At 50.1% G+C, this 16284-nt stretch overlaps 1 protein-coding gene across 7 annotated transcripts in view; it reads right to left on the bottom strand.

Moving 5' to 3' along the window:
- The window catches only part of BMF (Bcl2 modifying factor), a 39585-nt gene extending 24725 nt beyond the window's left edge, over positions 1 to 14860 (bottom strand). For 4 of the 7 annotated variants that reach the window (XM_068399602.1, XM_068399604.1, XM_068399605.1 and 1 more), the window contains exons 1-3: positions 14787 to 14860; positions 11917 to 12237; positions 10801 to 10964 (exon numbers count right to left, since the gene is read on the bottom strand). In XM_068399602.1, coding sequence (XP_068255703.1) covers positions 10801 to 10964; positions 11917 to 12232 — 480 coding nt within the window. In that variant the 5' untranslated portion in view covers positions 12233 to 12237; positions 14787 to 14860. Of the gene's footprint in view, positions 1 to 8282; positions 8912 to 10800; positions 10965 to 11916; positions 12238 to 14786 lie in introns of all 7 variants that reach the window. The other 3 variants (XR_011048068.1, XR_011048069.1, XM_068399606.1) reach the window with 3 other exon arrangements.
- Positions 14861 to 16284: the final 1424 nt, after the last annotated feature.

The raw sequence follows: 16284 nt of genomic DNA, 5'->3' as shown, positions 1-16284 counted from the left end.
GGTACAGCATTTTTGTCCTCTCCAGATAAAAATGTTTCCCACTATTTGCCTAAGACTCAAGGAGACTTCCAAGCAAGAGCAGAATAGGAATTATTTTACCCTTGTTTCCTCCTGCTTATAAGCAGCATAAGATCTCAAATCACTTTATGAAGGATGTTGACACCATTAATTTTGTTTCAAAGTGAAAAATACAGAGTACTAGGCCAAGGGCAGCTTTCCAGGTATTATTCCTAGACCTAGGGCTTGTATGTCCCTGGGTTCGATTCAGCCAGCATTTCCTTCCATGGTGGTGTAGTCCCACAGACACTTTCACTGGCTGGCATACCGAAGCAGCCTGCTCACTGTCCTCTCCTCACACTAGTGCAGGAAAGTGAACCAGAGCAGGACAACGATCAAGGTCAGAACTAATTTGACAAAGAAGTTGCCTTTACTATTGATCAAGTCACCCTAATCCATCTGATCCATGGCATCAGGTAGTCAAGCTGATGCTTGTGCCAGCACAACAGAAAGGTGACCTGAGAAGAGGAGCAAGCTGGGACTGCTTGCTTCAGCAGCAAGCCAAGCTAACGGGGTTCATAGCATTATGGCTTCACTTCTGGGTTGATCTGCTTTCCGTGGTACTAATTCAGCGTGGGACAAGAGCCACAGAATGGAAATGGCAGATATTCTTCGCAGCAGAGATAGAGTAAACAATCTATGGAAAGAACTGTCCCAGCCTAAAAAACGTCCTTTTCACAAGTTTCAGTAGCTTTTCCCTAGATACGCCTCTGCCAAGACCAAAATATTCAAATACTTCAAGACTGAGGGTTTTTTGGTGTGGTATAATTTACCTGCCAGGAAGGACAGAAAACCCAGGAGAGTGACTCCATGAATTTGGCATCTAATATTTGCAGATGTAAGATGTTTCAAGTCAATTCTTACCGTTTTCTAAGACTCATTAACTATTGTGGCACAGGTTTATAATTTGCCTAAGCTTCACTATGCTGATTTGTCCCTCATCAAAACAATTCAGTCCTTAGAGTCACTACTGCACAAAGCATCAGGGATGAACACTTTGCCACCTCCATGCGGTAGCAACACAATGAACATCTTGAAGCTCCTTTCCCAAGATCGAAAGAAGCCCCTTTTGCCCTCTGTACTAACTGTAACTAGACTGGACTTGTGAATACAGTAAGTCAACACAAAGCTGGAAACACATAAAACCATTTCCTATTGCAGCTGCTGCTTTTTAAAGGGGATATCCTTAAGAGACTGTCTGTCTGAGGCATTAGCATGAATGCTTCAATGAGTCACAAGGAAAGGCCATTTTACAGGAAAAGTGTCCTCCGCACAACAGTACATTAGTGAAGCCTATTCCATGAACTCTGCTGAACCAAAAGCCAGAATACTGGTAAACAAACACAAAAAAAGGGCAAGAGTTTTACTGGAAGCAAATGAAAGAGGAACACAATTGACCCGACATTTATTCCCTCCCCATAATTAATTCCTAATACATGTTTCACACTGTAAGCATATCGATATATCTCTGTCAAATAGCACCCCAGATGTCAAAAGCTTTTTACTCCTACCAAGCCCTTGCACAGGGTGATCAAGGGAAGATCAGGACAGGTAATACACCTCGAAGACAATGTTGTCCCTCTGACACAGCTCCTTGAATCCTTGAGCATAAATGTTTGACAGATAAATCTGATTCACTTTTCCACCTGATACGCACATGCCATTAATATCTCTCCTTAAAAAAATAAAGAATATGTTCATCATATACACATCGTATGTGGATCTGGTACATTCCTATCACATATACAGAAGGGTACACCTATCTCCCCTCTTGATCTCATGGGCAACTTCTGACTTTGCTTCATGGCTTCCAGATGGTTAAGGGTCAAATTCTGATCCCATCTTAACTAGAAGGATTAAAATATGGCCATAAATGGCACTACTAGAGCAAAAGAAGAATAATAGCACATGTGTACATAAAAACATCATTCTTCCTTTAATGACTAATACAAGTAATACTAATAAGTTGCTGGGATTTTATTTATTCACTGAAAACAAAAATACTTGCACACCGGGAGCAGTTGCTGACTCATCGCTGAAGGCTGTTTTGGCTGCCAGGTGGCTGGAGGCGTATTGTGCTACCACAAAATACGCTTTAGGTTAGAAAGACTAGAAAGTCACAGTCCCCAAGGCAGCAGAGGTTACAGAAGGTGTCCCCCGCTGGAGAAAGAAATGCAGGCCAATGGAAGTCAAATAAGAATCTTTCCAGTTGTAATTCCTAATGACCAAAAAATAATGCATGTGTAAAAGTAGCAGACAAAAAAAGGAGACAGTAACAGAGAAAAACCGAAAGACGAGCTTAGCGGCACGATTTCTCATAGTGACACAGAGAGGAGGACAAGGATCTTCCTCGGGGTTCTGCATCCTTCTGGCTTCCAAACCCAGCAGCTCTCTTACGTGGGACTAAGCTTGTGGTAGAGGGAGGCGTCATCTCAAGTACTGCTTCCTTTCTCAAAGCCTCCGTCAGGCTTTGCGAAGCAAGATAAGTAACACCTGTGTTTATGGAGAGAGGATACACAGGAGCGGGTGCAGCAGGAGGGATGTGGGCTGCAGGAGACCCTCAAAACCCATTTACAGGCTGCCCAGCTGAAGCAAGGGGGACAGCACTGACTCCTGCAGAGGCACTGGTCTGAGCAGCAAATGGTGACATCCATTGCCCCAAACCTGCTGCAGGCACAGTTGCGCAGGTGAGCCCTTTCTCAACTTTCTTGTAGTTCAAAAACAAACATGCAGCCACTCGTGCCTTCCTCTCCAGAGCGAGCAGGAAGAGGAAGCAGACAGACGCCATGGCAACAGCCAGCTGACGGCAACCTGGGAAGGGCAACCATCGGCCACCATGTTCCCAGGCCCCCAGCCTTCCCCTCCTGCACCCCCAGGGGGCACGCCGGCTTATTTTCCATAAATACAGTAAATAAGGGTCTTGCATCTCCATAGAGCTGCACCTAATACCACTCTCTACCTGTGGCACTGGGTCTAGGGGGGTATTTGCCCCCATTTTGAGGGGGGGGGAACACAAGGGTGCAGGAAGAGATGCCCAGACCTCGCCCAGGAGAAGACACCCACCCCCTCCCACAGCCCCAGCCACAGGCAGCAAGCACAGGCAGGTTTATTCACTCAGAACCCGAGTGTGAACTGACGGAGCCGTCTCACAGCTTACCCTGTTTATTGCCCAACCTGCACAGGCCGTGGGACCCACTGACCTTTATTTCACATCGAATCGATTTCCTGAGCACCAGAAGAAGGGAGGTGCTCCCGAAACTGCTCGGTGCAGGGGAGACACCCTGGAGTGATTAAAGCCTACCTCGGCGGGTTGCTAAAATTAACACTTTGAAAGATTTTACAGGAAAATATCCTGTGGAGGGGCGAGGTGGGGGGGGCGCGGGGCCCTGGCCTCGGCGCAGCGCTGCCCGGCTGCGAGGGGAGCCTGCAGGCAGGCGGGCGGGCGGGCAGGTGCACTGCTGGAGCCTGCGGGCAGAGCAGCCTCTCGTCAGCAGTTCTGATGACTCAGAGGCTAAATTTAGCGAGCGATATAAACACAGCAGCCGCCGCAGCGCAAACACTGCCCGGCAGAGCCGCTCTCACGCACGGCCCTCTCGGCCCGCTCCTCCTCGCCGGCCGGGGTCCGGGCACCCTTCAGGGCTCTGCTCGGCGGCCAGCCACAGTCCCCCATCGCCAGCCTCGTGTCAGGCGTTACATCAGGAAAAACCTAACTGGGATTAATAGGAGTTGCCTCACTGCTTTTATTTTTAGATCGCTATTCTTTCTGCTGTGGTACAGTCCTCAGAAAGATTCCTTTGCCATTGGCGAGGGTAGCTACCAAGGAGAAACAAAAAAACCCCAAACAGAGCCTATAAAAGGCTAGCGGGACATCCCTCCTCAATGGCTTGAAACAAAGGAGGACTCTGTGGTTGGGCACTTGCTTTCCTGCCTTTCCACCATAAAATTTAATTGAGTAAAATACAAACACGCACACTCCTCACCATAAATAATCATTCCAAACATCTCGTCATCCCCCCTCAGAGATGGCACTATCTTAATGAGATCAACCAACCTAAGCGGAGGACTGGAGGCAGAACAACTGGGTTCCCATCAGTGATCCCTGCATGATCTCAGACAAGTTACACCCTGCATTTCCTAGTCTCCCACACTAAAAAAGAAGTGGGATATTACTGCAATTATTTCTTAATTGAAAAATAATTTCTCAGCTGTCACACTGCTACAAGCAGAAAGCATGTTACCACTGTCACAGCCGGCAGGGTGCTGCGAGAGCCAAGGAAATGCAGAAGAGCCTGCAGAGACTGCTGGGGTTGTACAGGAGAAGCAGCAGCACTGAACGCTATTTAAATCACCCAGCAATACCGCAGGTCATGTTAGAAATACTGCAAAGCAATTCACTTCTACTGTCCCAAAGAATTATGTCCTGCTCTTTAATGTGGGCAATCTTGGTATTTTTGAGGTCGTGGCCCCACTGCCTGAAGACACTGCAGTCCTGTGTCCGGCACGGTGGATGATTCACGGCCTGCCGTTGCACAGAGCTTGCACTGCTCTCCTGCCACCCCGCTCCCTTGTCCTCTGCCCACTTCCTCTACCAGAGCTAGGCAGGAAGTTTTGCTTTTTAGCACTATCCCCTATTTTAAGCAGGAACAAAACCATAATATATTTAAATCTTTTGTCAGATGAAACTGTAGAGAAGAAGGATAGATGAGGCTGATGCAAAAGTTTTGTGTTTTTTATTAAACCGATATACAATGGTTGTGACTGTTGCATGAAGAGTTTGCACAGCCCAGCCTCCAACAGCAGCCTTATGTGGCTGTCTGAGGAAAAGCAGGGGGCAAGTACATGCAATAGCTCCCCCTAATACTCTTTCAGCATCTAACTAGTTTGAGCTTAGGACCTCCCGAGTCAGATCTGGTTTCTGTTTATTTAATGTCTCCTTCAATGGCCATAAACTTGTCCCGATTCCCCTTGAACCCAGATAAAGCACTGGGATGCACAATATGCCTTGACAAGGAGTTCCACAGAGCTACCTATTGCATGAAAAACTACCTCATTTACTTTGAGCTGGCTCCTACTCGCTTGACTTATCTTGCCTAGTTCTTGTACTGGGAGAAATTAGTCTGTCAGTCTCCTTCATGTCACTTTTGATTTCTGTTTAATATTGCTACCCCCTTGCTTTGTGTCTTTTTAGGCTTAGCAGTCCTAGTCCATTTTTTCATATGGAAGTTTCATCATCCTTCTTGCCTTTCTCTGAACCTTTTCCAGTTCTGCTGCATCATTTTTGGAAGAAGGAAACATTCAAGACATGGGAGAAACATGGATTTATACAGTGGCATAACTATGTTCTTGTTCTCAGTTTCTATTCTTAATATACCAAAGAATATCATTTCAGATCAGATGTGAAAGGATCCAGCAAGTTTCTGTTAACCTAAATGTCAAATAATCAGCTCCACAGGCAGCAGGATTTCAGAACACATGCTAGGCAAGGGGCAACAGGTCACAGTGTCATTTGTATGCATAGGGGAAGGTGCACTTCCAAGCCCACCTCTTCCTTCATTGTCATTTGTCAAAACTGAAAAAAATCTAACAACGTTAAGCAAAAAATCAGTCTCCACTTCCTCATATCGAGTTTCTGACTCCACTGACTGGGAGAATTCCTCTTCCCCCTATGGTATCCTCCTCTCCTCGAGCCTAGGATCCCAATGCCACAGCTGTGCAAGAGCCCTGCTTTACATCTCCATCTTCCCAACTTCACACCCACCCTACCCCCTGCCCTCTCAACTGGGCTCACTCACTTCAGGAGTTCTCCATATGGTACTGTCCCTCACCATGCTCCTGCATTCTCAGCTGGAAATTCAAGTCCTGCACCAATGGGCACCCACAGGCAGCAGAGCTGAAGAGGAGACCCACTGCTCTGCACAGCAGCAGCAGCGACCAGCAGGCACTAGCCAGCAGAGGAGATCCTGAAACATACTGACCTACTCGGGAAACAAAGCAATGAAAGCACTTATCCCAAGGCTCAAAGAGACTGCAGGTACAAGTAAAGTATGGAGCTGCTGGTGTTACAGGCTCAGCTGCAGGATGGTTTGAGAGTCTTTGCATTACATTATTAGGAGGCTTTCCTGAACATTTTTCCTAAAATGTAAAATCATCATAAAGGACAGTTTCCTGCAAACAATTCCAGTTTAAAAAAGCAACTGTTAAAAATTTCCCTGAGTGTCTTCAATAAACAACGGAGAAAAGCCTGATGGAGTTTGGGATAAATGATGCACTCGTAGCGCTGTGTGCCCACCCTGTCAGGCCAATAAATTTCCGACAAGAGATATGGGCTCCCTGTTGCATAAGCAGAAGTGTCTCAGAGGAGGCTTTGATAACTCTCATGAGAGACAGAGGGGAAAAAATATGCAAAACGTAACAAGTTTCACTTTCAAAGGAAAACAACATTTCCTCCTGGACATTTTCAGTGTCATTAACTTGAGGCAAACAGGTACATGCCTAGCCGTCTGTCCACAGCCAGTGTGGATGCAGGCATTTGTGCTCCACAGGCTGCTTGAGCCTGTTGCAGTGACGGCGAGAGTGCTACTTGCTGAACCGATCAGGGAATTTAGAGAAACAGAGTTTTCTATAGCTAGATCCATGAAGGCTTTTTCAGCATGGTCAGCATATCTAAATCAACTGCAGGATTCCTGATGTGTTGGAAAGGGGCTTTGTTGTTGTTTGTAATGCACTTATTTACTCAAGAAAGCTCAGCTCTGATTCAGCATCTGGTTCTCATTGAGGCTCAGCTTTTTTTAAACCGAGCTTTCCAGATGAGTTGACTGAAGCACAAGGAGGTCAAGAGACTTGTCTGAGGTCATACAGCAAGTCAGTGGCTCTGCTTGGACCCGAGCCCAGAACTGTTCAAGGCTACCACTCCTTGGCTCTTAAAGAGACAATTTTATCCCCTGTGAAGTGATCTTATCACCACGAAGAAGAGATGCTATAAATGCAGTCCCCTCAAAGCTGCAGCCTGCTTAGAAAGTGTTATTTTATTTGGAAAAAGATGTAGCGTTCCAGTATCTGAATTGAGCAAGTCAAACGAAGGGGGTGTAATACCGATATACGGTGTCATCCACCCTACTCTTGTATAACCCCGTGCTCCTATGGGGTGGCTTTACGCTGCTGCCGCTGTCCCTGGTTGTTTACTCACATCCCATCTAGCAGTGCGTCATGTCATGAAATTCACTGTCGGTGCAGCAGAGGCTGAAGCCCCTTCTCAAGGGGAGGAAACTCAAGTGCACTCAGGACCTAAAGCAGAGCCCAAGCACTCGTCGCCACTGCCTGGACATGTAGGGTGCAGGCAGCGCAGCCCAGCAGACCAACGAGCAGATCCCCCAAGCTCAGCTCTGTTCTCCATAACCTAATCATGCCCTCTTTAAGCTCAGCCACAGGTTGGGCTACAGCAAGCAGTTCACAGATCCCATGGCAAAGGCAGACATCCTCCAAACCAGGAAGGAGGTGCAAGTACCAGGATCTCCTGCACAAAGCATGGCTTGGCTCCACCTTTGTTTTCCAGAGGCAGGGTGAGAAAAGCACCACAGAGGGAACATTGCCAGAAGCTACACAGCCTCAGACAGGTAAGAGGCACTAAAGAGCTCGAGAAAACATAGATGGATCTCGAATGTCATTCTGCAGAGCCCTTTGCAAGCTGGATCAACCTCTAGCAGGCTCTGCTACTTAGGAACGCAGAGCATTGCTCAAGTCCTTCCTATAATAAATTCAGCACCTTAAGGAGATGAAAGCCACAGAGTGCGAGGGAACGTTGCGTTATTGCTCTAGCGCTGTTCTAAGGATGGAAAAGCCAGGTTTTAAACTACTGTATTCTGTTTAATATATTAATAGGAAATGAAACCCTGAAAATGGTGTACATGCCAAAAGCAAGCATAGGTGCGGCCAACTTTCTTATTCTTACGAGATGCATACCCAAAAATCTTTTGCATAGCCAAGAACCACAGAATAAATACCACATAGTGCCGGGCGCCCAGGGAAGAGATAACAGTGACTCTCCAGGGTTCCCAGTGTGGGATGGGGTTAGACCGTGCGTGCAGCTGAGTCCAATGACAACTCAGTGACGTCACCCTCAGCAGTTCTTGCCTGCTCAGTTCCTCCCTCAGCCAGGGATTTACATCAACCAGTGGCCCTTGCATCAACACAGACTTGCTGCTGCAGCAACAGAATGGGAGCCATACCTGAACTGCTGGAGAGTCTCGCAGAACTCGAGAGTCATGAGAGGGCAACTCTTGAGCTAGCTGGACGTACTACTCCAATGCTGAAAGCCTTTCCTAACTCCCACTGAAAGGGCATGTACGTGTTCCTCTCGCAGGTTCACTGAGAAGATGTTTTGTAGGCTCCGAAAGAGGCAGTTTGTTGAAAACCAGGCTTGCTCTCTCTCAGGACTTCACAAGACCACACTGGTGTGACTAACTTTGTGGTACTCTAAATCTGATTCAAGACACCACTCTGGAAAGTTGGTTTTGACCAAATGTGAGACAAGCTGGAATGGGGCATCCAAATCAGGGATTAGTTTCACAGCAAGATAAACGACAGCCCACTTTTCCATGTCTCAGAGACTGCCCCTTCCAAACCACAACACATTGTGAACCAGCTCACATGTCTCCAGGGGCAGACTGCTCGCTTCTTCAGCAAAAGGCTGGGAAGAGTCACTGCACACGGGGGGCTCCTGCATCGGAGATCTGTGCCCAAAGCCAAAGGAAATCCTCCATGCAGGGCTGGGAGGGAAGGGAGTGGGCATGACAACAAAACACTCCACGGGGAACAGTGCCTTGGACACCAACATGTGGCTCTGCACGCAGTTTTCCTGACAAACAAGAAAGAATCCCTTAACAGATCCAAATGCCAAGGCCTATCCCTGGGTCAGGCTGTGGAGAACCACTGGCTGAACTATTCCGGCCTCGGGTTAAGTTTTCGGGTTGTTTTTTTTTTTTTTTCCCCGTTTTGTTTTCAAATGTAAATGGCTGAAAGGCTCCACCACCCCCCCCCACCCCCCCGACCCTCCTCCCCTTTACAACTTGTTGCTCTTCCAGTTCAAACAAAGACAGCGGAGCTCCTCCTCTGCTGGCCGCCACGCCGGACGCCTTTGTTTACTAACTCTCCCCCACGCCTGGCCGGCCGGCGGCAGGAGCCGGCAGCCCGCCTGGGCCGGCCGCTCGCCCGGGGCCAGGGGCCGGCAGCCCGCGGGCCTGTGCGTGGCCCCGGGAGCCCCCGCAGCTGGCAGCTCACCGGGCAGCAAAGCGGCGGACCCAGGGCAAGCTTGAGCAGGGCCGGCTGGGGTGGGCATTCCTGGATGCGTTTCCAAGGCTCAGACATCAGATAGGTGCGCTTCCCCCCCCCCCCGCCCCCCGAGATGAAAGGGGTCAAGTTACAACCAGTTCCACCACTTCACGCCAGGGCTCCTCCACCGAGATGGTTAACCTTCCCTTCCCTGGGAGAATCTGGCTAGAGAGAGGGGGGTCTTCGAAAAAAGGCGGCACTGGGGAAAACCCCATTTAACCACATACACCACTTGCTAAAAACCTCCTGGTAGCTCGTTATTCCTGCAGTTTGCTAAATGACATTCATAGCCCCATCTACATTTCTACAGGCTAATCTTCCTGTTACAGCTTCTTTAATCCTCCTGCTGATGAAAAGTCCTGGAATTCCCTCATCTCTGCTGACACAGAGAGGACCAAACCTTTTCCCAGCCACGAGCCACATTCTCTGACCAAGACAGAGATCCTCACTTACCTTTGAGAAGAATTGCAACAGATCCCACCGTTAACAGAGCACCAACTCACTTGGAGTGAGATAAGCTTTCTGTCCCTCTCTGAAGTCAGCAAGAGTGTCAGCTTCTTCATATGCAAGCGGATACCCACTCTCATTGTTGGGCTTGCACAGAAGTGGCGAATTGCTGCCTGCTGGCAAACCTCTGCCACCTTGGACAAACTCTGCATGGGCTGGGATTTCCATTTCATCCCTACTCAACAGGGGAAGGAGGGCAAGGAAGAATCTGGGGTTTTAGGGGTGCTGGTTTTGTTTCTTTGGAGAGCAATGTTTCTTCTTTTTAAAGAAAACAAATCAAGATTCTGGAGTGTGGTTTTCAGACCTGATGGCATCTAACAGCTGTCTTTTGTGGTGAGGAAGTTAGTCACAAGTCTGAGACACTAGCTAGGACTGTCTGACAGAGGAGTTGCTAGCAAGTCTAGCATGATCTAAATATACTCCACAACATTGCAGACAACTACCCCTAGACAACAAGGAGTGTCAGAACAGACTCCAGGCTTCTTGTCATCTCCAAGATGAGGAGCTGATACAAGCCACAGATGGCCACTTGTGCCACAGAAGAGAAGATGCTGGTGGTGAGGAGAGTGGAAAAAGAGTAAAAGCTGTAACAAAAAGCAAGAGGGAGATCCCTGAAGAAAGCTTCAGTGACCTTGTTGCTGATGAACTGAAAGACCTGGAATAGCAGCAGAAAACATAGAACAGCTACCTTCCCAGGCAGTAAAAGCAGCCCCACACATTCCCTTCCCTCCACCTGCCAGTCTTTAGGAAGAGCCAGCAATCTAGCATAAGGAAAATCCATCAGGATACTCCTGCCATTTTATGGCTGCTGGCAATCTGCTGCCTGCTTAACCAGGGCCAGGGGCCACCCTTCTAGAGCACCACTCTTGGATAGCTAAACCCACCCCTTCCCCTCCAGAGACACCCTACCCTCTGTATGTGGAGCCGGTGGAACTGGTCGGCAATGCACTGCAACTTCCGTGCAATCTGCACCTCGGCACGTGCTTCCCGCTGACCTTCCTGAGGCTCCTCTGGGAGGTGTGGATCCAACGCAAAGCCAACTGGAGGGACGTGTAAACGGTAACCAGCATTCCCTACAAAACAGAGATCAGAAAAGTCATTCTTCCAGCGCAAAGAATAGCTCTTCTGCTCAGTACACTTTACAGAGGGAAGAGCTGCACATAATCCTAAATTTTTGACGCATGTTAAAGTCCAGTTCCTGAAGCCCAAACAATGACTGTGTACCATAAGCATGCAGTAAAACATTTGCTCAGCTTTTAAATAGATTTATATCGATTAAGCAGAGCATTGTGTTGCTTCCCATAATCAAATGACTGGCAGGATCTTAGACTTGGTTCATTTTGCTTGTTTATAGTTCAGCCAAGTGCTGACTTTTTTTTAATTACAATTTTGCAGTTTTACAACATCTCTGCTTCAAGTTATCTCCCATTAAAGGCTGCTGTATCTTTTCTGTCAGACTTTTATCAGTTCTCTGGCATTTAATGGGACTGATTTGAATTAAAGCTGAATCAGATACACAAAGCTGAGTGGTGTCCCATCCGTTACTGGTAAAATACTTGATGGACATGCTACTTATTCAACAACTTTAACTCCAGTAAAGAGCCTAAAAGCTGTCCCACTAAGTGTAAATTTTTGTATTTCCCTCTCTCCACTGAAAACTTCTAGGAATCTTCCTATGTGGATGAGACAGCACTAGAAGTTAAAAAATGTAGGCAAATGGTAGGATACAAGGTATGGTGAGCACTTAAACATCTAGCAGTAAAATAAAATGTGACAGAATACAGCCAAAAAGAAAAAGAGTGGGAGTATCAATGACAGCGGAAGCAATGAACAAGTGCCTAGTTCCTGCAGTGGACAAGCGAGGGTAAGAAAAAACAAGCTGTCTTTCGTGAGGGAGTAGGACCAAAGCAAAATAATTTCAGTCCTTTAATTAAATGCCCTAAGGAAAGAAACCTTGCTTGATTGGGGAAGTAGTAAAGGGACAGTTTCCTTGCTGCAAAGCTGGTGACACTGGAGTGCTCTTACCATAGAAGAGTCTCCGGGGCTCTTCAGTGACTCCACAAGGCAACATAACATCCTGACTGGAAGAGGACGGGCTGAGTGTTTGAGTTGCCTTGTCCTGCTGCTCAGGATGCCTGATACCCGGACCACAGCAGTGTGTGAGGGGGAATAGTTGAAACCTCCCCAGAAGGCAGCTGTAGGACTGGTTCTGTGTGAAAATGCCAGTTGCAGTCATCTCACCAGGCTGACCTGCAAGTCCAAAGTCATCAGAGTGAAACACGTCATCGTCCAGCCCATCCAGGCTAGAATAGTCCTCTTCCAGGTAGCTGGGGCGATCCATTGCTCCTGCAATAAAGGGACATTTGAGGAAACAGCTAAGACACAACAAGAACGTTGTCCAGGAAAGAATGCCTTCTGCTCCAACAATAAAACACAGCTCTTTTTTCCACGCCTGCCTGCCTCCCTCCCTCCCAGTGCTGCCCATCTGCACAGGCAGGAGAGGCAAGTGACTCATTGGTGAAGGTCAGGGCGTTGTGGAAAGTCCTCGACTGCTACGCCAGAGACAAAGTTCACATATGCCTAAGAGTCCACCTACAGCTCCAATTCCACAACTGTCACAATGGTCACAAGGAGGGAGCCAGCCCCCAACCTCTGCACGTAGAAACTGAAAAGACATTGTTATAAAACGGAACCCCAGTTCTTCAAATTGCCCCATGGCCAGTCAGCTTCTTTGGGGTCTGCTTTGCTTTGGCCTGCCATGTTTGAACTATATGATATGTCCCCTTCACTTTTCCCCATCTATTACTTATTGATGAAGAAAAGCTCTTGTAATCACAAGGCTGCAAGGCCAGACTTTTAAGAAACCCCGGTGGCAAAACTCGCAAGAGCTTGCAATAACTTCTCCCTATAAGGGCCAACTTTCCTTTCAACTTCTCATTTCTTCCCTCAGCTCAACTTAAGACATGTTCCAAACCTGGCAACACAGTCACTTCGTTATCCCTCTTACCCTCAAGCCTACATGCACTGTCAGTGCACTAGTTCACCCTGCTACTAGAGAAAAAAACATTGCTGGTGTCAGTGCTTAATCTGTAGCTGCCATAGTAAACACTCTTGAGCTCTGTTGCAGCACAAAGTTGGACAAAGATGGTGGAGGAAAAAAACCCCAATAAACCCTAAATCACTATTTCAGAGCTCTTTGCAAACATATAGCAATTAGAAATAGATTTGCCAAAAAAGCCATAAGTCCCTTTACTGTTACCTGTGCATCTAACCCAATTGGAAGACAGTCTCCTAAGAGATCCATCTCCAGGATTTCCACCCAGTTCCAAACAAGGCAGTGAAATTCAACTCTTCATGTCTCTTCCTTTGCTCTGGTTTGCAAAGCATTTAACAGAACGGAAGACTAGCAAGAGGAATTTCAGGCCTGAAGGAGACATTAATAATAATTTTATAAGGATGTGTTCAGTGCTCCCCTTGGTGCTCCCATCTCCCCCCAGGTGAGCAGCACTCACAACACCAACATGCTAGAGGAGACAAGGGGATCCAGCAGTACAAGAACTATTTGTGCAGGGCTCTAACTCAGCGGCACTACGGTTATTTAAGTTGTTGCGTCTCAGTGGTTCACTCAGCCCAGCCACAATTCCCAAAGAAGAGTCTGCAGTGCAGAACAGGTACCAGCCCCGCAGCTGGTCCCGCTCTGCTGGATGACAGCGGTGCTATCTTGGCACAGCTCTCATAACATTCTCATCCGTGGCTTAAAGCAGCACACCGAGGGGGGTTACAGGCCCTGAGACAGCGGCATGGATGATCTGCCAGCCCTGCTGCTGGATCGCCATCACCTGACAGAAAGGCAGGGCGAGAAGGTGTATGTCTTTGCAGCAAGATTTGCGAGATCTCATCCGTCAGAGCCCCGCTGGCACACGGGCATTCAGCACAAGAAGGTGCAACAAGGCACAAAGCTAGCCGGCAGACCGAACCCTGACCAAAAAGGGGTTTAGAAGCAAGAAGTTTTACTCGACCTCCAGCAATACAGTCCCACTGCTTTGCAGAGCTCTTCGGAAATGCCGAAGAAAGAATGCCGAAGCAGCGTAAAGGATCGCTCATCCTACAACTCAACTGAAGTTCCTTCCACAATCTTCAACCGCAGCTCACGCTGGGAGGCACCGACTCCCCGAGCCGCCGTGCCCGGTCTGGGAGAGGCGCCGCACAGCCCGGGCTGCGGGGGCTCTGCCCGGCGGCGGGCGCACGGGCACGGAGGGACACGGAGCCGCTTGTCTTCAGCGCCGTGTCCGACCCACGGTGGTGCCACCAGAAAGCCACCAAACCCGCCGAGCCGCGCGTTCCCTCCGAGCCGAGGCAGCCCCCGCGAAACCCGGCGGCGCCGCAGCCGCCCGCCCGCGCTGACAGGCGGGGGCCGGCAGCCGGAGGGAGGGCTCAGCACACACGTGCGTGCCAGCTTCCCAAAACAAAGCTGGCCGGGCGCGCCTCGGCACCGCCAGCGGCTTTCAACTCTGCCCGCTCCGGGCTCCAACTCCGCAGATTTACCCCCGGCCGAGAGGTTTAAACGCGGCTCCTCCGGCCAGCGCCGGGGGACGAGACACCGGAGCCCAGCGGGGCGGCCCGGCAGGGGCAGCGCTGGCTGCCCGTACTTAGCCCTTGCTCACATCAGCAAGCCGCTGCCTTCTCGGTGCCCACTGGGCTCATTCCCAGCCCTCCCGCCCCCCCGGACGCCGCGGGATCCCGGGCAGGAGCCGCTTCGCGCGCCCGGGCCGGGGCTGCCCCGGGGCGAGCCCCCTTCCCTGTCACGATCGCGCCCGGCCCCGGCGCCGCGCTGACCGGAGACCTGGCTCAGAGGGGCCGGCGCCCCGTGGCGAAAGGGCTTCCCGGGCACTCACCGAGAAGCGGGACAGACGTCCCGCGGGGACCGGGCGTCCCGGGAGCCGCCGCCGCGCCTCCCCGCCGCCAAACTGCCGCCGCCGCCGCCGGGCGCACCGCGAACAGCTGACGGCGGCCCCGCCCCCGCCGCACCTCGCCCCGCCCCTGCCCGCCGGCCAATGGGCGAAGAGGGGCGGGGCGCGACGTGAGGGGCAGCTGAGGGAGAGGAGAGGGGCGGGGCCGGGGCTCACCTCCCCGTCCAGGCGCGGCCTGAGCCCGGCCCGCTGAGGCTCGGCTCGGCTCGGCTCGGCTCGGCTCGGCTCGGCCTGGCTCGGCCCAGCCTGGCCTGGCCTGGCCCCTTCGGGGGCGCGGCCGGTGTTGCCGGGTGTCAGCCCACTAACTCCCCGCTCGCAGACGCCGGACGGGCGAGTGCTGAGGGGGGACTCAGCGCACTCACCTCGCTGCTCTCCTCATCGCTGCCGGATGCGGGAAGGAGGCAGAGAGGGCCCAGCCCGGGCGGCGGGTCCCGCCAGCCCCGCCTGCGGCCCGGAGACAGGGCTGCGTTACAAGGAGAGCAGCCTTTGCCTAACAACGGCTTTTCCATCCCTAGTCTTTGCGGGAAAATAAATTGCTCCGTCCTGTTTCAGGTGGGAGCAAGAAGGAAATAAGTGTCTTTGTCTGTCAGCCTTCAGTGGGGCTCACCGCTGGGACCGGGGCCCCTGGAGCCGCGCTTAGCCCGAGCCTACTGCCGCAGCAATCATCCCGAGCTGAGAGCAGAGCCACGCGCACGGCTGGGATAGGTCTAAAACCGGTGGCACTTGGACTCCAGCTGGTTATTGTCCCAACAAAACTCTTACTTCTTGGCTTTAAATAACTTAGAAAGTTCTCCTTGACTTCTAAAGTCTGAACGTTGAGGTGTGAGGGTCAAGGAGTGCTTTGCAGCATGTCATGCTTGTTCTTGTATGTGAGTAACAGGCAAAACTGAAGAACTAAACTAATAAGGATAAATTCTCAATAACGCTTTCTGTGAAGCCCCCTCACTGAGAAGATTATGAAAAAACAATCTTCACACCCCAAAAATCCACCCAGTTCCATTTACCCTTACTCTACCATTGATTTATCAGCTCCCCCTGAAATCAATAGCAAAATCTCATCAAGTTGAGACACAGGACCCAGCTCCTCAGCACAGAGCAGCACCCTGTCAGGCTGTTTGTAAGACCTACGTAACAGGATCACTTGGGAGATTTTAAAACCCAGCTGGCAGCTGAGTAATGTTAATTGCTGTCAAGTCTGCCACACAGTTATTGAGGTTTGTAACTTAAACTCAGGGGAGGAGTGAGATTGGAAACCGATGACTAGCTAGGTGAGGTGAATTACTGCGGGTTCCTTGTATCACATTCTCCTGGCCAGGCCCTGTGAGCCTCTCCAGTTAAATGCTTCAGAGTCACTGTGATTTTGGGTGAGGTATTTACAGTTGCCATTAATAGATCAACACACTAATAATGTGCATCCTCTCCA

This window comes from Nyctibius grandis, chromosome 4 (genome assembly GCF_013368605.1).
Source record: "Nyctibius grandis isolate bNycGra1 chromosome 4, bNycGra1.pri, whole genome shotgun sequence".
Taxonomy (NCBI): Eukaryota; Metazoa; Chordata; class Aves; order Nyctibiiformes; family Nyctibiidae; genus Nyctibius; species Nyctibius grandis.
The sequence above is the reverse complement of the archived record's forward strand: the minus strand, read 5'-3'. Positions and strand labels throughout refer to the sequence as shown.